Source organism: Chelon labrosus, assembly GCF_963514085.1.
Source record: "Chelon labrosus genome assembly, chromosome: 15".
Taxonomy (NCBI): Eukaryota; Metazoa; Chordata; class Actinopteri; order Mugiliformes; family Mugilidae; genus Chelon; species Chelon labrosus.
The window spans coordinates 25,142,104-25,167,907 of NC_140348.1; the positions used below are offsets into that span (position 1 = coordinate 25,142,104).

Below are 25,804 nucleotides of genomic sequence, written 5' to 3' on the forward strand. Positions count from 1 at the left end.
CGTCAGATGGCGGCTTTGTCTGTTGCGCATTTGACAGCAATCTGATTTGACAGCAGCCATCCGAGGTGCGGTTTGCTCTGTGTGCTTCATTCAAGCTGCCACAGCCATCAACCAGAGACTCTATTCACCAGCTGAGGGGGTTGCTTATTGATTGCCCGGCCTCCATTCCAATTCCACGTTCCCTCTCTTCAAACAGGACTCACCATGACAGCCAATCACAGCCCGTGTCTGTCAACGGAATCACTTGGTGTCACCTCAGATAGCTAATTACAAGGGGACGTCCATTCCTCCATAACCAGATAGTGGGCAGGAAAACCCAATTTGGCTGTCAGCGTTTCAACACAAATTCCAGCAATGTGTCTTTGCAAAGCCTTCTTGACGTACAGGTGGGAATTTGAGCTTTTTATACGCAATGGCATTCAGGATTTCTCTGTTGAATGCAGCAATAATAGGCTAGATAATACACTCGCATGGTTTTAAAATGCCTAAAATCAAGTAAACAAGCATATATATCATGTTTTCTTGTTGCTCTGTCTTTATAATAGAGGGGTTAGAAATTAACAGATGGTATTGTGCTGTCTTTTACAAAGAATATATAATCTACTGAATACTCAGTGTTAAGTGGACATTGGCAAGAGTAAAGCACAAGGACTGAAGTACTGTTCATTGGCACAATAGAAAGAAAATCTCATTTATCTTAATTAAATCCATTTAATCACTCCAATGAGAATGCTCAAAGTTATCTGCAAATTAGTTTGACCACTGATTCAGGTTTCCATTGTCAACATCAGCAAGGAGTTACAAGTAGACCCAAAACACAGTCCATACAGACAGAATGTAATAGATGTAGAGTTGAGTTATGATGTTTAGTGTTTGCAAAAATATTTGTTTTTCACTTCCATTCACTCATAGTCCATAGTGGAATATCACGTTGGATAAAAAAAATCTTTTCAATTAACTCCACACAGAAAGGTATGGATGTTTTAACAGTTAGAAGATACTTTCAGTATTAAATTGGTTTTAGAGGACAAAAAAAAAATTAAATTTTATATTGTTAACAGTGAGAAACAACAACAAAACCTGCATTCTGAGCAGAGCTGAAGAATAAAAGGTTTAACGGCTTTTAAGTTTGTGTTTAAGGAATTGAGCCAATAAATGTTAGGAAAAAAACTCTATGTTCTGAGTGAAGAACATCTTATTTTTTAGATTGGATAGATGTACCTAATACATAGCCGAGTTCATGCAGATTAATAAAGTTGCTTTAGCATCAGTTGCGTAATTGATTGCTTACTTATCAGTTGCTTGATTAAAAGCTAACATCCTAATTATCGTACATAGCAGCTTGTTGTTTTGTGCCCTCCACCATTAAAATCCCTTCCGTATGTGTCATGATTTTCAGTACTGTTGACCTCAAGTTCCCTCTAAATTCTTTCTAACAGCAGCTTTTCTCCAACATCTCTGGCTGTATAAGCATTTACAAAAAATGTTAAATTCTTTGACGTAAGTGGCTAATTCAGTCCATACATGCCTTGCAAATTTCTCTCTTACCTTTCCCTAACCTTAGCTTTTTACTGCTTTTTATTTAATTTCTATATTACTGCCCTTCAGTGCTGGCCAGAATGAATGCACTGCACAAACCAACCCTTTTTTTTTCCTTTTGCTGCTGCTGCTGTATACAGACGACCTTCCCCGCTGCGATTCACGCCACCGCCGCTCGAGCTTTGCTGCAGTCCCAACACACATCAGTTCACAGTCAATGCATTCTTGATTAGGCGTGGACGCGGTAATTGTTTTCATTGCCGTGGATTGGAACGACATTGAATGTAATGTGGTCCATCGATCTTTTGTTGGAGGGAAATTGGGTTTGTTACCAGCGTTGTAGATCTCTCGTGGCCCACGTGTTAACCTTTTCATACTCCCTCCCTCCCTCACATTTTTCCTCCAGTTTCAGTCTATCTCTATCCATCCCCATAATCCCCTCCTCACCCGCCTGTCCTATTCCCCTGCACTTTGACTTTATCTCCCGCATCCTCACTACTTGTTTTCAATTAATCTTCTTCCCTTTCCTCCTTTCCCTTTTCCCCCTTCTCTCCTCTTTCAGCTCATTTAGCTCGATTGCTTATCAGAAACAAATATTACAAAGATAGTTTACTGCTGAAACCAAGATTAGATTATCTATCTATTAATATTGTAGCAGACTGATTGTGTGTTTGTTAACCTCTCATCAAACCTCACATTGAGACACAGTCTGGTGTTGTCAATGCAAAGATTGGTGTACCGAAAATAATAAGTCCCCCTCCCGCATCTCCCGCGGTTTACTCTAGGCAGAAAGACAGAATTAGCCTTTAGCTGGGGATTAGCATCAGTTTTTCCAGGAGTTGTTGGTTGGTGGAGAGCTTAAAGACTGTGTCAACATTTTGCCCTCAAAATGTAATAAGCCGTGGGCCAGTTGAACCACCTGAGTGAGGTGAGTTGTGATGGCTAGATGACCGGTGGCGTCCAATCCAACAGACAAACTACTGTAGTTCAAATTTCTTCTGTCCACTGCTGAAAAGTGCCTACAATTGGCAGTTGAGCATCAGAACACAAACGCCATGACACCAGGATGCACTATGGGTAGAAGGCAAACAGTGTTGTGATGCTCTGGGCAACGTTCTGCTGGTAGACCTTGGACACGTACCACCTAGCTAAGCATTGTTGATGGCTGTGGCCTCTTTCAGCAGGATAATACACCCTCCCACAAAGCAAATATGGTTCAGGAATGGTTTGAGGAACACAACAACAAGTTCAAGGTGTTGACCTGGCCTCCAGATTCCCCAGATCTCAGTCCAATCCAGTCACAGCCTGTGGGGTGATGCTGGACAAACAAATCTGATCCAAGGCAGCAGGAATGTACAGTATAACATGTCACCATGTGGATAGGTGCAATCTAGAAGAGTGTTGTGTGCAGATGTGTGTCACTAATGATGAAAAATCTCTGGGGTTCCGCAAAACAATAATACTCTCCACTGAAATGAAACAAAAATATTCCCAGTATAATAATATGAATGAAACTGAGGTCACACTGAATCTTGGTTGGACAAATTAGACATTTTACTCATGGGTTTCTTTGTCTCTCGTCTTTGTCGTCCTCAGCAGTCGGAGAGCAGAGCCAGTCCCAAGAAAGGCACCGAGCCGGCCGTGGACCTGCTGGGTCTGGGTAAGACATGAGCAGCCTCCTATAATATCATTATAATAACTTGTCACACTGTATTTACGTGTTCAGACACATAAATTAAACCAGTTACGTTGGATGGACTAAAAATAATTTTTAGATTGATCTTGTAATAATTGCAGGTCAAGTAATGTTTGACATCATCAGGGGGAAATTCAACACTGTCAGGTTTTCTTTGAGTCATGTACTGAGACCTGTTGTTACATTTTGATGTCTTATTAAACCACGTGGCTGTTAAATACATCATTAGTGGCTTTAGACAGCCAAGTGAGCAAACTGCGCTTCATCCACCCAACACCCAGCAGCAAAATGTATGTGAAATTTACAATGTCATTGAGTAACTTTCCACCTAAAAAAGCATAAATCTGTATACCTGATACTGAGTTAAACCTCTACGAAAATTGTTACAGAGCTAAAGGTAAAGAAGCGGGAAACAGTTAAGATTACCACCTTTTTTTCTTTAAAATTTTGACGATGCATCAGACCAGTCGTCCTCCAAAGTAGGCTTGCATCATGCACCACGCCACGTGCAAACACTTTAAACCAATTTAAACTGATAATGCTTTTCCATAGAGTTGCTGTGTAGTTGGTTGCACCAGCAATATATCCAAAAAAATAACAGAGCCTTTGCTTTTGGACACAGTAAAGATGGAATTGTTGATGTGAATGTCAGTGTACTTTAGCTCGTAGGGCCGCAAAAATAAAACTTCTTTACTTCGAGGGTCATAACCTCTTGTAAACTATATTATGTAATGGGTTGTAGTGGAGTCCAGGTTCTTTGTAGGCTTCTACAGGTTAGAGGTGATGCAAGACACATGACTAAAGATGGATCACATGTAGCCTAGTCTATTGATCTTGAAAAGGAATTTGTGTTTTAAGTCAAAGTTCCCCGCTCTGTCCGTCTGATCTGCACAAACACGCCTAGCTACATGTGAGGCATTCAAAGCCAAAGTTCCTGAATGCGTTGGCCGTATGTAAAGGCAAAAAGTCACACCAGGACATTAAATGCCTCTGAGTCAGCAAAGAGCAAAAGATTGTAGTCCTGGCTGAACACTGTAAGTGAAGACAGGAACACTCAGAAGCAGCAAATGGAACCAAATAACCACTTAACAGGCTGGAACTGAGCATCACAGATGTCTCTGAAAAGGTACAAGTGGACTTACTGTGCGGGGATACATTAGAGATCAGATTCAGCTTGTTTCAGCTGGTCCCTCCACACAGCCATGGGAAATCAGATGTTTCACCCACTCATGTAGTTTCAGTTATTTTGGATAATAAGCCCTCTTCCTCAAGGTGCATCCAGACGGAAATTTGTTCCCCACTCAATTCAATGTTCTGGTCACAAATGAATCCCTTCCCCTTGCTGCGAGGATCTGTTGCAAACAGACTCAGTGCTGTATTAGTATTTTGACATACTTCACTAATGGTAACCAACATCATACTTGCTGCTCATGTGAGTCACTGCTATCTGCATGTAGGCTGTGTGAACAAATTGCCGGTGTGAAATTGGCACCTGATTTCAGCATGAGGATTCAACGCGCACAACGAACGGTAGGGCCTCTGCAGGGAGTTCCCTTTCAGAAACACCAGCGTCACTTGATGGTTTTAAAGTTTTGTTTGTATGAGTGCAGAATGACACAAGAGACACGGGATGGAGAAAGGCTGTGCAAAGTATTTGATTAGATATTGATACAGCTTGTGTGGTACCGTTGGCCTGCCAGTGGTCGAGATACGGAGAAACATCAATGTCATCGATCAAGAGATTAACCTCCCATGCAAGTAAAAGCATTTAAAATCGTAAAATATAGAAGTTTGCCTAAAATGTTGGGTGTATTACTATCCATACCATCAATAACTCTTTAACAACTAAGCCTTTGACGATCAAAAGGTCAGAAAATGTCCTGTAAGTCGATGATTTTTCCCATTTTTCCAGAATACCTGGAACTTTTAGTATCTGGCAGTTATTTACAATTTAGTTATAACAGTGTAATAACCTTCCAGGAGAAACGCAAGTGAAATTACCGTAATGACACCATATTGGCTGTGCAGAGCAACGTCTCAGCTTTCAGAAACCATTGGTATTTTTCAAACAGCGCGAACCGTGACGTAATTACGGTAATCCAAAGTGTGCTCTCTCAAACATGCTACTGGCAACACATTCGGATTTAAGGGGTTAATGCACATATACTGAAGAATTTTACTGTTGTAACAGTTCATACTTAGTTCAAACTGATATCTGAACAGTTTGGTAGTTTCATGGGCTTAAAACCTAAAGGTCAGACCGCTTCTGGATTGTCCCAAGATGATTTGGAGAAGTCATAAGATGATTTAGGAAGATTTACTTGAATTCCTCTGCTGTTTGCTGCCCATGTTAGCATCCACATTTTATTCTTGACTCTGTTTCCTACCTTGACTGCTTTATGCTTTAGCATGTGTGTAGATTTGGCCAAGAAATACATCTGGACAACAGTCTTGGGTCTGACTGTGTTTAATTAGTTTCATTGAATCAGTTATGAGTTTATCTTGTTATCATGATAACATGGGATTTGGTGTCCTCAAGCTCATAGAAGTGACCACATCCAGCTTCAATCAGGCAAAAGGTCTAACCGCCCTCATCAGAATTATATAACTCCCCCTCCAATCCCCTGACCTGCATCAAAGCCAATTATTTTTTGATTTGCCATTAAATCCATTCTCAAATGGACCACATGGGATTTTCATTATCAGTCCGACTGGTTCTTGAACATCACTTCACATACATATAGTTTGTATTTTAGTGCCATTTGTGCTTTATTGACAAACACCAGAGCACAATCACTGGAAAGATTGAATGCACCGAGGATATGACATTCAGTAAAGGTCACAAGCTGGATTCAAACCTGTGACATTTGGAGTGTGTGCGATGTGTCTTGGACCGTTAACCGCCAGGACTTCCTGCTCCGCGCTCATCGACGTCAATCCTGAGCTACGAGCTCAGAAGAAGAAGGCAGAGCTGCTTCGAGGTTTTCACCATAAATTAGTAATACGCAATCACCTTGTGTTCCCCCAGTCAAGGGGCTGTATTGTGTTAGACCGAGCAGAGGGTAAGCTGCGCTGACAGGAGAAAGGGCCCATGGATACAGCATTGATCAAAAATTCCCAAGCGCAGCACTGAAGAGTGAGGGTGGATGCCCTGCTATAAATAACCAATGCTACACACCTCGGAGCCATGTCGGGTGGATGAGATATCACACATAATCAATAAGTCAGATACGTGGCAGGATGCTTTCAGCACCCCCACCCGCCTGCACCCCGTCCCTCCGTCCATCCGTCCATCCCTCCAGGTCTCTGGTTACCTTGCTCTGCAGCTGTCAAAGAGCCTTTGTCTTTCTTCAGCATCTGTGTGTTTCTGTTAATTTCATCTAATTTAGTTGAAAATAAAAGCTAAATTAGAGATTAGTGAATAAATAAGAGCATTTTAAATAGAGTCTCTTCCAGTTATCTCCTTTGACTTTATGTTGGGGAATTTGAAGGCCACTGGGCAGCACTGATGCCTCACAGCAAGAAGGTTCTGGGTTCAAATCCATCATTCTCTCCAGGTTCTCCAGCTTAATCCCACCGTCCAAAGACATGCTGGTTAGGTTCATTGGTGATTCTAAATTGGCCGTAGGTGTGAGTGTGAATGGTTGTCTGTCTCTCTGTGTTAGCCCTGTGATAGACTGGAGACCTGTCCAGGGTGTCTCTCGCCCAATACAATTACAGAAAATGAATGAATGAATGGAGGCCAGGTCAACACCTTGCACTTGTTGTTGTGTTCCTCCAACCATTCCTGAACCATATTTGCTTTGTGAGATGGTCTTATTGTCTTGCTGAAAGAGGCCACTGCCATTAGCATTGCTTATCTAGGTGGTACGTGTCCATGTGAATGGCAGGGACCAAGGTCTCCCAGGCGAACATTGCCTAAGAGGCATCACACCACTTGCCTTTATCCCATAGGGCAACCTGGTGCCATGTGTTTCCAAGATATATTACATACATGCACCTGGGCGTCCATGTAATGTAAAAGAAAACTTGATTATCAGATTAGGCCACCTTCTTCCATTGCTATCAACCTGTGTTTCTGTCTCAGAGATGATCAGTTCTGAGCCAGTTAAACAACTTTTGTTTCTTTATTTTCCTCTCACTGCCACGTCAGTGCTCTAGTGCGAAGGTTTTGACATGCTGAATCGACACTGAGAGAAATAACTGATGAACTATTCCAGCAGCAATGTTCACACAGTCCTGAAAAAGATTATGTCTTTAACTGTTGGTTTCAGAAAAGACTTGTTTGAGTATTTCTGAAACTGATCCCCTGGATTTTCACAGCAGCCTCTGGAGTTTACTCGGACACAAAAAAACATCCAGCGAGCGGAGGTTCTAGACGGAAATACCTTGTTGATGGTCAGAGGAGGATGGTCAGAGGAGAATGTCCAGACTAGCTGGAGCTCAGATAACTACAGGACTGAACAGTAGCATGTAGATTACTACAATTTATGTTCACCACTTGATAGGAAGTGTACATTTAGGAACACTGCATAAGGTGATGTCGTGCTTACTTTACATCCTACCATGTTCACACCTGGCCTTCTGAGGGTGTCCTGTGGTGTCTGGCTACAGAATATTGTTAGTGGGGGGCCTTTTAGAGGAGGGGCCTCTGTGGATCATACCACAGACACTTGATCAGTTTTGGATCTAGTGAATTTGGAGGCCAGGTCAACACCTTGTGCTGTTCTTCATGTTTTTTTTTTAGTTGTTCCTAAAGTGTTTTTGTGTGTGTGTCTGTGTCAGGCTGCATCCTGCTGGGGATGGTTGCTGCCATCAAGGAGTGTCATTGCTATGGGGTGGGGGTGCCTGGTCTGGTCTAGGTGGGTGCTACATGTCTAAGTAACATCCACACCAATGAATGCCAGGTCCAAAAGTTTCCCAGCAGAACATGGTCACAAGATGGTCAATGTTATTCACTTCTACTGTCAGTGGTCATAATAATGTGGCTCATCGGTGTATGCTGAAGTTTACATACAGAAAAAAGAAACGGCGGTAATAAATTCAACAACATGACATCTGTTTTAATACTCTCCGTCTAGGCATTGCAACCAAACACAAATAACTATATTACTGTACCTAGTAAATTCAAACAAAATAATTTACACCCATTCAAGCAGTAATTGCCACAACATTGCTGCGTTTAACCTTCGGTTGGGTTCATGTTTACAGGACAGTGGCTCCTCAACAATATGTTCTTGCAAACAGGCTGTGGGAAAAATTGGATTTCAGGAAATCAGGAAATAATCAAATCAAAAATGGAGCATCAGCAGCGAGTGTTGGCACCTGTATTTGTTGCTGTTCTGTGGTTCATGTAATTGAACAACATGTTCAGTTTGATCAAGAAAACAAGCTTTATAACGTGCATCTGCCTCAGACGTCCCTCTTTAACCGGGCTCAGCTCGGTTCATCTGTTGTGAGATATCTGTGTTCACACCAGCCCAAACGAACCGACCTGAAGAATAAACACTAGGTGTGAAAGCACCCTGAGATCTGAAGTGAATCAGCTTTGTCTCAGTCACTTTGTACTTTGACACCACACAGTGCACAGTATTGTACCTTCATTAAGGCATGGTTGAAAAAAAAATTCTTCTTGGCTTTGACGGTAGCCAACCGATCTGATGGTTTTAAAAGCGCCTGGTTGAGCCCCAGTACCGATCGGGACATCCCTTTTGACTCATTCTAATGCCAGTTATGGACACACACAGTCAGGGTCGTCCAGTTGTGATCTGATCCGCCAGGCTGCATTTGAATGCAAGGTGTGAACAGAGCCTCTGTGTCCATTTTCCACTATTCCTTCTCTGTAATGACTTCTACTAGCGGCTAATGGCTCTCCTCACCAACTGGGCTCACGCTCCCTTTTCTGGACTCCCAGAGCTACTCATCAGGGGAGCGTTCATGCTGCATTTCATGCCCTAGTTGCGACTAGTGTTTAAATTCACATATCTCTAGGTTCAAGGCTGCACCAGGAAGGACTATGACCAACGGCGAAACATATGCCGCCGTGTTTGTGCGGTATTTAGTCAAACTATCGCATTAGAATGAATTATATTTTACTCCGTGTGGTGGTGGCCAGGTCCTTCATGCGACTGCTCCCCTCGGCTCAATGAGGTCGCTGTGTTCTTTGAAGATACTGGCACACCGTGTATGTGTGTGTGTGAGTGTGTGTGCATGTGTGTACTTAGTGCAGAGTGGTCTGGGGTGATTATAAAACACACCCCCCTGCTTGAAACGTTAGTTTGTTTCCATGGAGAAGTTGAGAGTGCTCTCAAGAAGGGGCTCCATCCCATAGTAAGCGATGGCGGGCACATTGCCTGACGTGACAGCGATGATGAGGATGATGGGCCTACTTCTCCCTGCAGCTCATTTCCATGGCAATGGCTGAATGAGGGTTTTGGTAAGAGAGGGTTTGGTGGTGGTGGGGGGTTAGACTAGTAGGAGTGTAATTGATGCTCATGAAATCCTATTTTTCTCTCTTCTTTTTCATTTGCTGACTCACACCTGTCATTCATGTCAGCCGTTTAAGTAATAATCATAATCATAATAGGCTTTCTTCTTCTTCTTCTTTTTTTCTAACACAATAGGAATACAAGCCAAGCTCAGGAATGACATTTCAGCATCACTCGTTGGTTCAAGGCCAAAAATCAATATGTTGAATATTCAGATGAAAGACGTCACAGTCAAAGCAAATTCTTTTGAGAGTGAGTTTTAATAAGTGTCTGAAAAGGATGTCGAGGTCTCTTTCTGGCCTTCTCGCAGTAAATGGTTTTCCTTGTACCCCGCTGTCTGGCTGAAGGAGCTCGGTCTTGTTCACGCTTTAAAAGGGCTAAATTATGGATGTTTCATCACTGTGGTTATATAAATGACCTCCGCTGCTCGTTCGCTCGCTCTATCGCTCTCTTGCTCTCACACCCAGCCAGTTCATTCCCTCTTTTCTCTCCTCCCCTCCCTCAACGTCTCTCTCTCTCTTTCTAAAGGGACAGGACAACGTGTACTCTGGGTTTCTTCTTCGGCACCATGGGAACTGCTCAGTCGTCCCAACTTAAAGATCAGCTTGAAATATAATTAGCAAATAACAGCAACGCATTGCAAACAAGCAATAAAGCAAAGAATAAAACTAACAGCTGCTCTCATGCTCGTTTTAAAAAAGTCTGTTTGGTGCCTCAGAGGTTTTCTTAGTCCAGCTGAAGTTAAATAAAAACATCCAAAACTAAACCGGCTGTGGGACACAATTTGAAAAAAATATGTGCAAGTACATTTCATAGCGTTCACATCAGTGTCTAATTATAGACTGTATATAAATATGGACAAGGCGTCTCCACTTCCTCCCACTGGTCAAACTGACGCTAGTATCCTACTCTCCTACTCCTACTCCTACTCTCATGGAGCAGTTGTCAATGGCAACTGTCAATCATCATGATGTTACATCCTGTTTCTATAGCGTCAAATAACTAAACTAAAACAAAACTTCTCAGAAAAATTGTCTCTTGAACATACATCAGCATAATGTTAACTACCTAAAATGACAGAAATCATCCTTTTTTATTTGTATTTGACGTGTGTTTTAGTGTTTTAGTTCGGCCCAAGTCCCGCCCACTAACATGGAGGAGGTGGAGCTTATGACCTATACTGCAGCCAGCCACCAGGGGGAGCTCTACTTGCTTTGGCTTCACTTTAGAGGAGCAGTCATGGTGTCTACTTTTTATACAGTCTATGGTCTTAATCCATTTTTTCTTATATTTTTCTGGGTTTCTTTTTTTGCAGTTTTGACTGTCCAGGGCATATTAATGTAATATTGACAGATCACTTTTAAAAATGTTTTATTTATCCTTTATTGAGTCAATCCTAACTTTTGCAGTGATTTGCTGGTACGGGAACATTAGCATTACTAATGAAGATTGGCTGGGAACTATTGTCAAACTTTGCCAAAAAATCACTGGCACTAGCCTGCAGCAGCTTGACTGTGTGTATCAAGCAAGAGCCATTCAGAGGGCAGAAGGTCATCTTAGCCAACCCGCATCACCCTCTGTATGCTTCGAGTTTCGACTTTAGCCTTCTGGAAAGAGACATACCTTCCCTAAGAGGGAGAAATCAAACATATGTCTCAGATCATTTGTTCCCTCAGCTGTAGGGTTTCTAAATAAGCTTTAGGCATGTCCTTACACTGTAGGCTACATATGGTCATGATAACTCGCCTGATGACATTTATTATATTGTACTATACTGTTTTATGGTATGGGTTTGGTCTCGTCTTACGTGCACATTTCAACAAACTAAATTAGTCGTTAAAGAGTGGTTGAGAATAATCTTAACTCTACCTTTTTTTTTTTTTTTTCCAGTGCAGATAGACATTTGTAACTTGAGTTGCATACTAAAGTCTTCAACAGTGTGACTTTGAAAGGCCTTGGGAGTGTTTAGTATTCAAGGAAATACTGAAACTCTTCAAACATCCATAAGGTTTATGTGGTTATTTTATAAAATGTTAGATATTCTTGTATTTGATCCATAGAAATTAAGAACTTATTCACACCTCCACAAATTGGAACATGTCCATGTGGTGAACTACACTTGTGGTTAACACGCCTATGTGATCTTAATGTTAACTGACTTTATACATCCAGAAATATGACAAAGACAAGTGAAGTGAGCTCACAGAAAAAAAGGTCAAGCATCTTGTGTTTTTGCACAAAAACAAAAGCCAATCTATTTGTCAAAAACCCCAACCTTTCATCCTCCACGGTGAAATTTCTTTGTCAAAAGGTTCAGAAGTGGAGGAGTTGTGAGTGAGAACAGAGGGCTCACATTGAGAGCCAGAACACCAGCTGCAAACTGGACAACATACAGTAATTAAAAGCAAGATACAACTGAGTTCACAAACCACTGGAAATAGGATCAAAGAAAGAATGTTTGGGCACAAAGGAGGGAAAAAGTTAGGATTAATTTAAAGAGAATTACATCTGGTGTCATTAATATGCACAAACTCTGTTTTCTCAAGTGTTTACTGTTGTCTTTGATTTTGTCGTGTGTTTCTGGGAGATACACATCCGAATAAAATTAAATTACACTCACATTGTTGTCTCTCTGTCAGATGCTCCTGAGGGTGGTGGGAAAGGCTCAGGTGGTTCTGCACCAATTGGCGATGAACTGGATATCTTTGGACCAATGGTCTCCAACCCTCTCCCGTCATCAACCAGCACACAGCAGGCTAAGGTAACACACACACACACACACACACACACACACACACACATACGGGTTTTTATTACCTGGTGGGGTCCCCTAACATAGAGGCTCCTGGTGGGATCCACCCTTTCTGAATGGTCTAGAGACATGATTTTAACTGCTAAAATCATATTTAATTTTTGTTAAGACAAAAATGACTTGAAACATCAAAAATTCCATCTTTAAATTTTTTCCTGACTTCAGCTGACCCATGGGGACCCTGTCATGTTGACTCTATTACTGTATGATCAACACCACTCTTAAAACACAGAATATCTAATAAAATAAAACACTGGACTTAAAAAGTAATATCAGGTTGCAGTATTGAATCTAACAATAGACTGTGAGCTATATTTTGTCTTCTAAACCAAACCATCAGATTCTAAAATGTATGTTGAACAAATATATAATACAGTGAAAGATGGCGATTGGTAATTTACCATGCCTCTGTAAGAAATAAAGGTTACTGTACCACTTAAGCAGTCACAGTGGTTCTCCACCCCAGCACTGTTACCTTTGTGACTTTATCATTTATGCCACAGTACCATCTACCTTTGAGTTTCTTTGATAAAGTAGAGCATATTGTTTTTTCAATATCTATTTTCAATTTTTTGCTTTTTCAATATTTATTATACTTATGTTATACTTAGTATTTTATTTAGTTGTTTCTAAGTTGATCTCAAACTTTTTTTAAATAAATACCCAGCATCCGAAATGTTTTATCCTAGACAGCATGTAATTGAGACTTCTAAAATGCTGTTTCTAGGAAAAACTAGACCAGTTGTACAAGACGAGACACGAATAAAGCTCATATGTTTTACACATTTATTTATGTGTATTCAGAACACAGCAGGAGAAACGTTCTCATGATGCTGAATAAAGAAGAGAAGGACCATCAAATCTGTCACTGTGTTTCTTGCTCAGAAATGTACTGGTCCTTTCAGAGTAACCCATGTAACATAAAAATATGTTTAGTGCAGAGTAACATAACTTCTAACATAGTACCAAAAACACTGGTAAGGCCACGATCCTCCTGGTGGTACTGACAGAGAGTAACGACTCTGTGGGTACTTCTAGAACTGGTGACTACTTGTGACGCTTTACTGCCAGTGACTGTCACTCTGTCAACACAGACAGCCACTCTCTCTCCTAGACACACTGGCAAGCAGGGCCAATGCCACTCATGCCTACCAATGTGCCACACAGACTGCCACGCATGCTTCACCGAGCCACACGGTGCTCCACAACAAGTCTCTATTGACTGAGTGGCAGTCACTGGCAGTGACGTGTCACAAGTAGTCACCAGTTCTGGAAGTACCCACAGAGCTGTTACTCTCTGCCAGTATAAGAGTAATCAGTGAAAAAGAGCATTTAATGAACTCATAAAGAAGTACTACATACTGAGTTATTCAAAAACATCTTCAGTATAGAAGTAATCAGTGCAAAACAGCGTATGAACTCATGAAAAGAAGTAAAGAAGTACTACATGCCGAGTTATTCAACGACCTCTTCTGGCACTTTCACGCTGGATGGCAGTGATACGATTTTTTACATAAAACTTTACCGCCGTCCAGGTTCTGCTTTGAAGCGCCTCTGGTGAAGCCTCAATACAGGCCATGCACTCTGACTTCCCAGGAACTTTAGCAGACTGGATGAAGGAATTCAGGGTTTTTTCCACGGCACGGACCTCTACAGCTGACCAGCTCCTTCTCTTTGCGGTTTCTATGAAAATCGGAAAATAACAGGAATTTAGATTGGCAATTTAAAAGATAATTTAGTGATCAATCAACCTAATTAATACAACAGACTCTTAAAACGTCATGTCATCTACCTTGTGTCATTTCAATCTGCACTGTTCATTTGTTCAACCCTTCACATACAGGTTTACTAAAAGCTATTTTTCGACAAGCACGTGCAAAAACCAGGAAGGGGTGGAAATGTTTGAAATTGGGCATTTGATTTACTGATAATACTGCTAACAATATGAAACTTAAAAGTCATCAAACACGTAAATAGCATCAGCTTAAATATGTGCCAGTGTTGAACTGAATACAACCATATACTGTTAGCAGATTTACTAAGTTTGTACAGAGGTGAAGGTAGTAAATTAGGGTGTTAAATTCATTCTATTGTTTCCACAACCGGAAACTAACAAATATCACATAAAGTATTTAGTGTTTGAGATACCTGGTTTAGCGATGTCAGGCTCAGTGGCTTTCTTTCTTTTCTTATATGTTGATGGTCCTGTTAAAATAATAAAAATCAGTATTTTAATACAAGGAAGTCACAGGTAAGTGTCAACATATCTTCACATAGAAGCCATCTACACTGACACTATTATCACAGAAATAGCAAGTGACTGGAAGATCTTGTACCTTTTAATATCCCATAATGGCATGACATGACTTCTAGACTACTGTATTTATCCGGTTCATCCAGATCAAATTAATAACATGCCTACACTGCAATATTCATTATTCGTGAGTGGTTTAAGACTGTTTAAACTATAGTCAAAAATATGCCATTTTCCACACATTCTGAAAGAAATCATTATGTGAATGTCAGCTACATTTGCTTTGGCAAATCTAAGTCGCCTCTTCTGTCATTTTTGATGTCAAATACCTGGTTTAGGGGCGTCGCTGTCAGACTCATCAGTGTCCTGTCTCATTTGAAGTGCTGAGGGTCCTGTTCAAATAATGAACAGTGAGTTTATTAATACAACATGTTAATGATGACATAAACTCACTTGCCAGAGATTATATCACAGTCCTGCACTTAACCCTCCTTCCTTCTAATGTTCACTTGATGTAGAAACAGCATCAGTAAGATGGTAACTGTAAGACCATTTTAGTCTGTTTGTAGTGCTGTTGGCTGGAGTGAATTGAACACAAAATGTGTCTCTTATTTAGCCAATTACTACAATAGGGTTGTTAATATAATACAAAAATATTGGGTCAATGCAAAATAGTTCAATAGTACTACAAACCACAGCCTCCAACATGAAAACACAGTTGAATCAACATCTGTTATTTGAAGCCAACGTGAACCTTCAAGACGACAAGATTTAGAGGAGGACTGTTGCATTAGAATGCATTCATTTTCAATAGAGTATGAACCCAAAGAACTAAATGGCAGACAGCAATAAAATATTTTCATAATACTTGTTCTTCTTTGCACCAAAACAAAGGGAAACATTTGGAGTCATTATTTACAGGTTATTATATTGTTATGTTACTAGTCTGAGTCTGAGATTTCATTGCAGCACATTACATTATTTTTTGATATGTCAAATACCTGGTTCAGGATCATCACTGTCTGTCTCAGCTGTTTGCGTCGTTCTTTGTTGTATTGAGGATACTGTTGGAATATAGAATAATAATAAGTCTGTATAATTGCTCAGTGTTTGTGAAATCTGATATTTAGCAAACTGGGATACCAATAGCTGTACATTCATCATCAGAGTCATCAGGGACTGGCTCTCTACTTTTTGATCTTGAAGATCCTTGGTGAAACCAAAGACAATAAAGTTAATAAATAGGCATACACTTGGAAGGTGAAAACAGAAAATGGTATTACCTACCCGATGATGGGGAGCACAGTGTTGAATCCATCTCTGTCTCTGAGAGATCACTCTCTACAACTTCAGGGACTTCCTCTGAAAACCAAGAAGATTAACAAAACTCTGCTTAATACAGATATTACATTTACTCATAATATAAAACTAAATGTGTCATGTGTATGTCCTTTACCTTCAGGATCTAGCTGTATTTGGTCCATGGTCATTCCTTTAAATTCTGACAACCGGCCTTGTTCAAGGGCAATCAGCACTTTGCTGACTTTGGCTAACTGCAGTGTTCCTTCGGGTAGTCTGTAATACTGCCGATGGACCCGGATGTCATGGCCGAGAAAATTTGCCAGTGTGTCCATCTCATTATCCTTAAGATTTAGGACTGTAGAAAGTGTGGACACCTGCTTTCTGAGCTTCGTTGAGGACAAAGTTTCAGGATGTTTCGCACCACATTCCCTCGCAGTCTGTCTGATAGCATCTGACCCCCGTAAATGAGTATCTGCTTCAGGTCTTGAAAAGAAAAAGGGATTGTCATCTGGGACACCACATTCCCTCCGATGTGCAACCAGTAACTCCATAGATGACAGCATGTCTGGTGTTAGGAGAACGGGAACTTTTCTGTTCCTTTTTCCTCTAATTTCGATTCTCTGGAAGTGCTTGCATAGCTTCTGCTCCAGTTCCGATAGTCCCTCTGCCAAGTCTGAATGCACTTCACTAGTGTCTCTTAGGGTGAATGCGCTTAGAGGCATCTTGGAAACCTCACCCTCTCTTCTGCGATTAAACAAAATGACTTCACAAAGAGTCACATTTGCCAGCTTGGACCAGTTCTTTCTGTTTGGTTTTGTCTTTAACTTGTCTTGATATTCTTCTCTGCACTTATTAAGGTGCATGTGCATCTTTTTAACGTCCTCAGTAAATGGAAGGAGCTGGGGTGTGTTCCATTTAGCCTCTTTTAGAGTTTGTAGGGCAGATGATGACACACACACATCCCACTTTTTCTCAAAAAGACCCCTGGCCCTCTTCAGATTCTCAAGAAAGTCCTTGTCGACAGACTCAGCCATGTGTGCTTCACACTCAAGAATATCTGCAATCTTCTTGAGACTATGACCTAATTTAAGAGCCAACGATGGAGTTTTGTAGAGGTTTTTGTCTTCATCAAAGCCTGCAACACCCTTGACTGCTTCAATCACAAAGTTAAAGTTGGAGGGTACATAAAAATCCTGAATTTGATTGAGTTTTCCAGCTTTCCGTGAATGCTGAATTAGCCTTGCTATTTCTCTCATTTTTTGTCGAATGTATTCGTATTTGGTTTTGTCATGTCCGTGCTTGGCGTACAAATGTTCTCCAAATCTTAAAATGCTTTTCTCCTCCCTGACAATTTGTGTGACTTCATCTTGGTGCATAGAATTGATGAGCTCCCAGACTTTTCTGCTAACACCATCTGGGACAGGTTGTGCAAAGGCACAAAGTGACTGGATGCGACTTTTGCCTGGCTTTTTGGTGTCACATTTTTGTGCAAGTCTGCACCTGGACATGTGCCTCCACAGTGCCTTTCTTTTTAGCAAAGCTTGGCAGTTGATGCAGTGCATGTAGTCACTTGGTTTCCCCGGTTGTAAAGATTGCTGACTTGGAACCAGTGTGCCACATCCGGATTTCAAGACCTCATTATTATGAGCACGATCTCCCTTATTTCGAATGAGGTCCAAATGCAATTTTCTTGCCTTTGATTTTAAAGGAAAACTTAGGGCTTTTGCAACAGCAGGTTCACTGCTGTGTCTGCGTGCCAAATGCCTCGCCATTTTATAGCACTTTATAGGACAATACAGACAATAATGTGCCTTGTTGTAAACTCTAGCACCATCTGGCTTTTTTTCCAGCTTCATTACTGACACGGCGTTTGTGTCATCAGAGGATTCACTTTCTGATATCCTACTGTCTTTATCTGAAGTATCCCTCCGTTGTGTCTTTTTCCTATAAGTCCTCTGTGACTTCTTCAGTTTTATCAGTGGAACTTTTCTCTTAGGATTGTCAGAGCCCTCTGAACAGCTGTCATGTCCTGATTCTTTTGGTGGAATATATTCATCACCACTACTTTCGATGCAGCTTACAGAGGCTTCTGAATCATCAACCACCTTTGAGATTTGTTTAAGGTATTCTTTGGTAAGCTGGAAAATAGACATAAGAACCATCACTAAATTATCAACAAGCAAAAAAAGAAAAATAAATAAAGAAACCTGAGAAACTACACCAACATTGCAGACCATACATGGTTAGAGTAAGGTATGGTTATGAAAAGCACTGTCATTGTGTTAATAGCTAAAGTAATAACGGTTATATATGTTTATGGAACAAATGTTGTCTTATTTTATTTAAGTGTCCTGCTGATTAAATTATGCCAACTTACAATTACACTGTCAGTTCTCATCAGTGGTGGCACATCTGGCTCCTCGCCTGTATCCAGGCTTGCTTCCTATGGAGGGAAAAATACAACTTAGTACTTAGTAGAAATAGAATGACAAATATAGATATCAAACAAGGTTTTATCCATCATCTGTCCAAACTGATTTTCCAACAATGCTAAATCAAATTATTCCCATCTTGCTTGTGTGTTAAAGACTGCTTGAGAATCTTGGTCATGTAAAAGTGATGTGAGCTGACAACACTGCAGTGAATGTATGGTTGAGCCCATGTTTATGGTATTATGTGTGTTGGAACAGCATCTTTGAAGAAAGCTCAACTCACTGACACAAACCTGAGGATCATTAAAAGTGAAGGTGTTGCAGTCAAGCAGATGTAGTTTTAGTCTGGGTGGTGGACTTATTTATAACAACAACAGGCAACAATTGTTGTTCACAACATACCAAAATGTTAGAAGCTTCATGTTTTTCAGTTGAAAGGTCTGATGGTGGTGAGGTCCCTCCTTCTTGATTAGAATTTTCTGACTACTATCTTTATCTTGTCAAATATCCTGTTTTCAGCATAAGCAGCTACATCAACTATTTAGTGTCTGTCCTTCTCGCCTTTACAACTACACTTTTCACTATTTGCTATGAAAATGTCTCCTTCAGTGTTCAGTTTACATGCAGACAAGTGTCGAAGCAAGCTAGTTAAATATGCAAACTCATTACTTACACAACATTTTGATGTTTAAATTTCAAAATAAATTGAAAATAAATAACATGAAAGACATAAAAGTAAAGATGACCTAAACTAGAACGTTTGTCATACAGGTCAATACTTACACAAATGTTTGAGGCTGCATGTCTCTCCTTTGAAGGTTCTGAAGAGGTCTCCCCCTGGTTTGGACTTCCTGAGGACTAAACAAGATCCTCTCATTAGAAATCTTGTTGCAGTCACTTAAGACTAGTTTTACCCAAATGCATTCTGTGGCTTCAAATCAGCACCAACACATAAATCATATAAAATAATTTCAATTAAATTTGATTTATATCGTGTCAATAACAATACCAATTGTCTCAAGAGGCTTTTCAACATCTGGTCTGAAACCCGGCAACAGTGGCAGGAAAAACATTTCAACAGGAAGAAACCTTAATCAGAATCCAGCTCATATGGAGAGACCCATCTGCCTAAGGCCAGCCAGGTATTTTCCTATTGTATTTTTTAAGTTTAATTGTCTATTAAATGTAACAAAACTGGTAAATGTAATTTTATTTACAATCTATTAGGGAGTTTAATTACTTTAAACTATAAATCCCACATTTGGCTTCAATATCAACTATTCACATAGATTTGCCACATTTCAACAGACTAGTAAACAATTCTGAAGTCCAGATATCTTTATTATATTAAGGCAGACTTTTCAGTCTAAGTATGAATGTTGTATTACGTCTTAAAAAGTGATATACTGCAGCTCTGCGTTATTACCTGTGTTCCATGTTGTAAGTCCGGCATGTTCTTCAATAAGCATTCATTGTGATGCTCCCTCAGGCGTTGTAATCGTTTTTTAAACCTGGTGGTTTGTTTACTGTTTCTGCAAGAATTAAAACAAAACAATGAATTTATGACTAATATAACACTTGTAGAATTAGAAATGCATCCTTCAAACTCCTAATAAAAGTATCTTGAATGTTAGAATTGACCATCCTACAGGACATGGCCACGCCCAAATGCATTCAGGGGAAAACAAAATAAATCTCACTTTCTCATGCAGCTGTTTTAGAGATGATGACACAAATCAAGTTGATTAAGCTGTCGCAGGGCCTATTAATTAATATTTTCCTCTTTCAAATAAAAAATATTACTTCAAAATCAGTTTCATAGTTGTTAACTTACATGCATAAATCTTGAATAATTTAATTAAGAACTCAGACTACTACAATAATTTAATAAAATGCACATTACAAGAAGCTCCTGCAGATTTTGTCTGGAGCAGGTGAAGCATGCTCCTTCACTAATCATGTCCACACCCTATGACCAAAGCATTCGGCCTTTAAACCTTTAAAGCCCTTTAAACTTTATTCAAAGCCAGCTATGTGAAGTTAACAAAGTCAAGAGATAAAATGTGGATAAAATGCACTCCATTAAATAAATAATACTAGCTAAATACCAACTAATAACCGAGTAGTTTGCTAGTGTAACAATCAACAGCGACATGCTAGGTATCATTAACATTAGCTTACGTTGCTAACGTTAGCATTAGCTTACGTCGCTAACGTTAACATTAGCTTACGTCGCTAAAGTTAGCATTAGCTTACGTCGCTAAAGTTAGCATTAGCTTACGTTATTAACGTTAGCGTTAGCTAAAAAAGCTATTTTGAAATTTCGAAACTTTGTCCAATTATAAATGGAAAGCATTGCTTCAAGTTCTTACCGTGATTCCATCTCTTTTTTCTCCTTTCTCCGTCGTGCACGATCTCCTCTCGCTCTCATGGCTGCCAGTGGTTCTTCTGTCTCCTCGGTCACGTTCAGGTTCACTCTCTCGCAGTAAGGGGCGGGACTAGTCACCGTGTGGGGGGAGGGGAATAGTCACAGTGGGGACCACAAAAGTCAGGAAAAGTGTGAACCCTGCTTTTCTGGGTTTGACTCCAAGACCAGACCGAAGAGCGGGAAATGACTGCAGTTATCATTGTTGATTAATCTTTGGGTTCTTATTCACGATTACTCAATATGTACACTTGAAATAGATTTTGACAAAACTTATTTGTTAAATATTAACCACATTTTCTAAGATTAGTTAAAGTAATTGTAATAAACTGTAATTGTAATAAAAGATAAAACTGTTAAGTTGAAACTAGGAATGAGATAAATATTTCACTGACTCAATATTAGTATTAGGTTCTGAAAACAGTAGTTGCAGGGGCAGTAAAAAGAAAGTTGAAGTCACTTATGATGGTTATAGTAGTTGTGGCATTGATACTCGACATGCTGCTGTTACACAGCTATCTTCTTAAGAAAGGTTCACTGGCTGGTATCCCTTACAAACTGTTCTGTTTGGTTCTATTGCAAATGTGCTGCACACATTAATAGGCTTTGCTTTGATTTAACCTTACAAGGCGCCGACTTGGCACCCTGAAGTAAAAAAGGCTTTCTTCACCCATCACGAAAGAGAATGAATAGAACAGTAAATTCAAGAATAATATAGCTTCAGCAGTTTTAGACGATGTACACCACAAAAACTACTGTCTGCATTGGTGTCACAAGCCGATATCAGCTCCTGTCCCACCTGGGTGGGCTTGACCCCTCTGGTTTGGGGGGCGTCCCTCTCCAAATGTGTATTCACTTTAACTACACTGGTACTAAAGTGAAGGAAGCTGTAACCCATGGGTTACAGACACCTCTAGTAGTTACTCTGGTGGCGGCAAAGAAGGCTTTGAAGCAAAGAAGGCTTTGGAGCTGGTGAGCTCACCTGCTCCAGCAACATCATCAGTAGTAGTAGCAGACTCAGTAGAGATGTCCTACAAGCCTTACAGTGTGTTCCCGTACCATTCCAGCTCAGCTCCATCATCATAGCCTTATTGTGCTGACAAAGACTATGCTGGGGAGGCTAGCCAGGGTTGAGCTCTGCAATTTGACATGGCCTTCATACTACAGACAGGGCTTGCAGGCCAAGCTGATTAAAGGGATGCAGAGGGTCCTGCTACTGTATAGCAAAGTGCTTTTATTGTCTCAGGGTGCAGAGACAGAACCTCAGACTGACTTGGGAAAATCTATTTTGAGATACAGTTCGACTGAACTTCTTTTGCCAGAGCTAAAAGCAGCATCAGGCAGACTGCAGATCTTGAGGACAGTGAACAGGAGGAGCAATATACAGCGGTTTAGGTGAAAGAGGAAGCAGTGCGCACAGAGACAAAAGAAAGTGGCAAGTGGACCGGCTTGCTAGCCAGGCTACGGGGCTAGCACACATCTTTAACATCTCACTCTATGGCACCCATTTGTCTTAAAATATCCACCATCATATTGTGCCTAGAATTCCAGCTGTGGAAACAACATAGATAAAATATTTTGTTCCTTCATATTTTACAGGCCCCACTTAAAGGAACTAATAGGAGCAGCACAATGGATAGGATTAACGGGGAGTCCTCTGATAAAGTTCTCTTCAGGTATTCAGATTCTATAACTTAGAATTAGTGAGGATTAAATGAATCATCTCTGGTTTGGGGGTGTCCCTCTCCAAATGTGGATTCACTTTAACTACACTGGGAGTTTTTAAGTTTACGTGCATGACAGTTTTAAGAACTCATAACATATTTCTGGTATTCTGGGATGGGATCTTTTATTTGAAAATCTAGAGTCCAGTTTTCAACTTTCCACTACCTCTGCAAAATGACAAATTACTCTTTTATTTCTAGTTTACTTTATATTAGTGCTATTTGATCAATAAAAGCAGCAGTAGTTCATTTGAAATGGGCAGTTAACAGGTGATGATGTGTTAAACTTAGCTTCTTTGTTTTAATATCCCGCCATGGCATTCTACCTCTTATTAGTCAGTATGAAAGTCATGTCAATCTCTTTGACTTCTGATTGGCTGGAGGGCGGGAGAACATTGGAGATTGAAGCAAGGGTGTGTGAGAGCACAAATTTCTTAAGCTAGCTTGACAGAAGAGATACTTCAGAAACTTGATTTGCACAGTGGACAAATATTGCTACCAGTGCACTTTAATGGAAGTGTTACAGAAGTTGTGAGCTTTAATTGCTGCTGCTTTAATTTAAATGCATTTTTTTTTCAGATGGTGGAAGTTAAGTGTGAGTTTCTCAGCAAAGCTAACAGCATTGCTGGCACATATGGATATTAGACTTAATTAGAATCGGTACTAATCGTATTTTTATTTATTTTTACAATTTGTATGTATTAACACTTTTCACTTGCTTTGGCTTTATTGGGCTAGTTTATCTGTCTACAAGTTTCTGTTAATGTGAGATTTGCTTGTAATAGGTAATGGGCAGTTACTATATTTAATTTTACTTTTTATTATAATTAGGAAACTAATTATTCTGGTTTCCAAAAATATCATTTAATGTGCTATGTTTTCACTATAATATACACTATTGAGTGCAATAGCCTACAGTAATATCTATTTTTGGTAGGATAGGTTCATACATTTACCACAAAATACATATCAATGTCCTGTTGCAACTAGTTGAAACTTACAGCTGTTCACCCAAAGTCTGCCTCTGGATGGTCCCTTATTATTAATAGAGCGTATCCTTCCCACTGTCATCACGTGCTGCTCAAGAAGTAATATTCTGGCATGACATGACAAATATATACAGTTGAATCCAGATGTTTACATACACTGTGTTAAAAGACACATAAACCATGTTTGAACCACTGTCTGAAGTTAAATCAGACTAAATCCCTCCTGTTTTGGGTCAGTTAGGATTACCAACATTATTTCTATTTGCTAAATGCCACAATAATGAGAGGGAAAGGCCAGCTACAGGAAGAAGACGGAGGAGCAGCTGCAGAGACAGAACATCAGAGGGGTGTGGAGAAGCCTGGAAACCATTTTGGACTACAAAACGGCCCATGAACAGGTTGAGGGAGAGCGACAGTGGGTCAACGATCTAAATCAATAGGTTTGATCAAGCACCCACTCCTCCCCTCATGCAGCCGCTCCCTCACTTGCAGACACCTGGCTTATGCCCTCCTCACTCACCTTTGGCTCACCAGACCATGTACTCACATCTTCACATCAAGATGGAGCCCCCCACCCCCCACCATTGTCCTTCACAGCAGACCAGGTGAGAAAAGAGCTCAGGAAGATAAAAGAGAGGAAAGCAGCTGGACCGGATGGTATCAGCTCCAGGCTCCTTAAGTCCTGTGCAGATGAACTGTGTGGAGTTTTGGAGCATGTCTTCAACCTGAGCCTTGAGCTGAGAGTGGTACCACAGATTTAGAAGACCTTGTGCTTGGTACCGGTGCCTAAAACATGCCGCCCTAAAGACCTCAGCAGCTACAGACCAGTGGCTCTAACATCCCAACTGATGAAGACACTGGAGAGACTGATACTGGGACATCTCCGCTCTGAGGTGGGCTCCTTCATGGACCCACTACAGTTCTCCTACCATCCTAATGTTGGAGTGGAGGACGCCGTTATCTTCCTGCTACACTGAGTTCTCTCTCACCTGGAAGAGCCCGGCAGCACTGTGACAATCACCTTGTTTGATTTCTCCAGTGCGTTCAACACCATCCAGCTGCTGATTCTGAGGGACAAACTGGAGAGGATGGGTGTGGACCACCAGCTGTCTGCATGGATCCTGGACTACCTCACAGACCCACCACAGTTTGTGAGAAATAGGAACTGTGTGTCTGACCTGCTCATCAACAGCATGGTGTCCCCCAGGAGACTGTCCTGGTCCCCTTTCATTTCAGCCTCTACACAGCAGACTTCAGACACAACACAGACAGCTGTGTTCTCTGATGACTCTGTGATTGTTGGCCTCATCAGAGATGATGATGATGATGATGCAGAGTACAGAGGCCTGACGGGGAACTTTGTGGACTGGTGTCAGTGAAACCACCTCCTGATCAAACCAAGGAGATGCTGGTGGATTTCCGTAGACGTGGTTCTGCTCACCAGTGAACATCCAGGGAATGGACACTGAGCAAGTGGACTCCTATAAGTACCTGGGTGTTCACCTCAACACCAACCTGGACTGGACTCACCACACTGAGCCAGTCTACAGGAAAGGACAGAGCTTTTATAAGCTACTCTTCTTGCTCTTGTTATTTTTTATTCTGCCTTTTCTGTAAGCTGTTGTAAACTGCAATTTCCCTATTACGAGCATAAAAAAAGTTTTTCGTCTTCTTATTCTTCTTAATTGCATATTTATTTATTTGCATATCGATTTTAAATATTATTTGAAGGTACATTAAATTTAGCTGTGCACTTAGATTTGTGTTTTATCTGGTGGTAACTCAATTCAGATTTAAAGTAAATGTAAATATTTATGTCTTATACCTCAACAACCAAAATGTGCCATTTTTTAAATAAAAATAATTAAATAAAAGCGATTTAATTAGATACAAATGCACAGACTTAGATATTTTGTATGAAATATGAATAAAAATGCTATACACATCTACACACTTTGTCAGGAAAAGGTCCCCATAGTGCAAGTTCACACACTGCAGTGCCTCAATATGACCACTGGGGTCACACACTTACACTCGAAAGTCATGAAACCCAACTTTCTGGGGACCAATTTTTTTTACTAAAAAACTTCACCAGGCATACCACTAGGGGGTCTTCTATGCGTTCCAATGCTTGTGCCTGTGG

General features: G+C 40.5%; 1 protein-coding gene across 5 annotated transcripts in view; it reads left to right on the forward strand.

The window, feature by feature from the left end:
* The window catches only part of smap1 (small ArfGAP 1), a 115,934-nt gene that overhangs the window by 65,544 nt on the left and 24,586 nt on the right, over positions 1-25,804 (forward strand). For all 5 annotated transcript variants that reach the window (XM_084562001.1, XM_084562000.1, XM_084562003.1 and 2 more), the window contains exons 7-8: positions 3,136-3,199; positions 12,363-12,484. In XM_084562001.1, the coding sequence (XP_084418127.1) occupies positions 3,136-3,199; positions 12,363-12,484 (186 nt within the window). The remainder of the gene's footprint in view (positions 1-3,135; positions 3,200-12,362; positions 12,485-25,804) is intronic.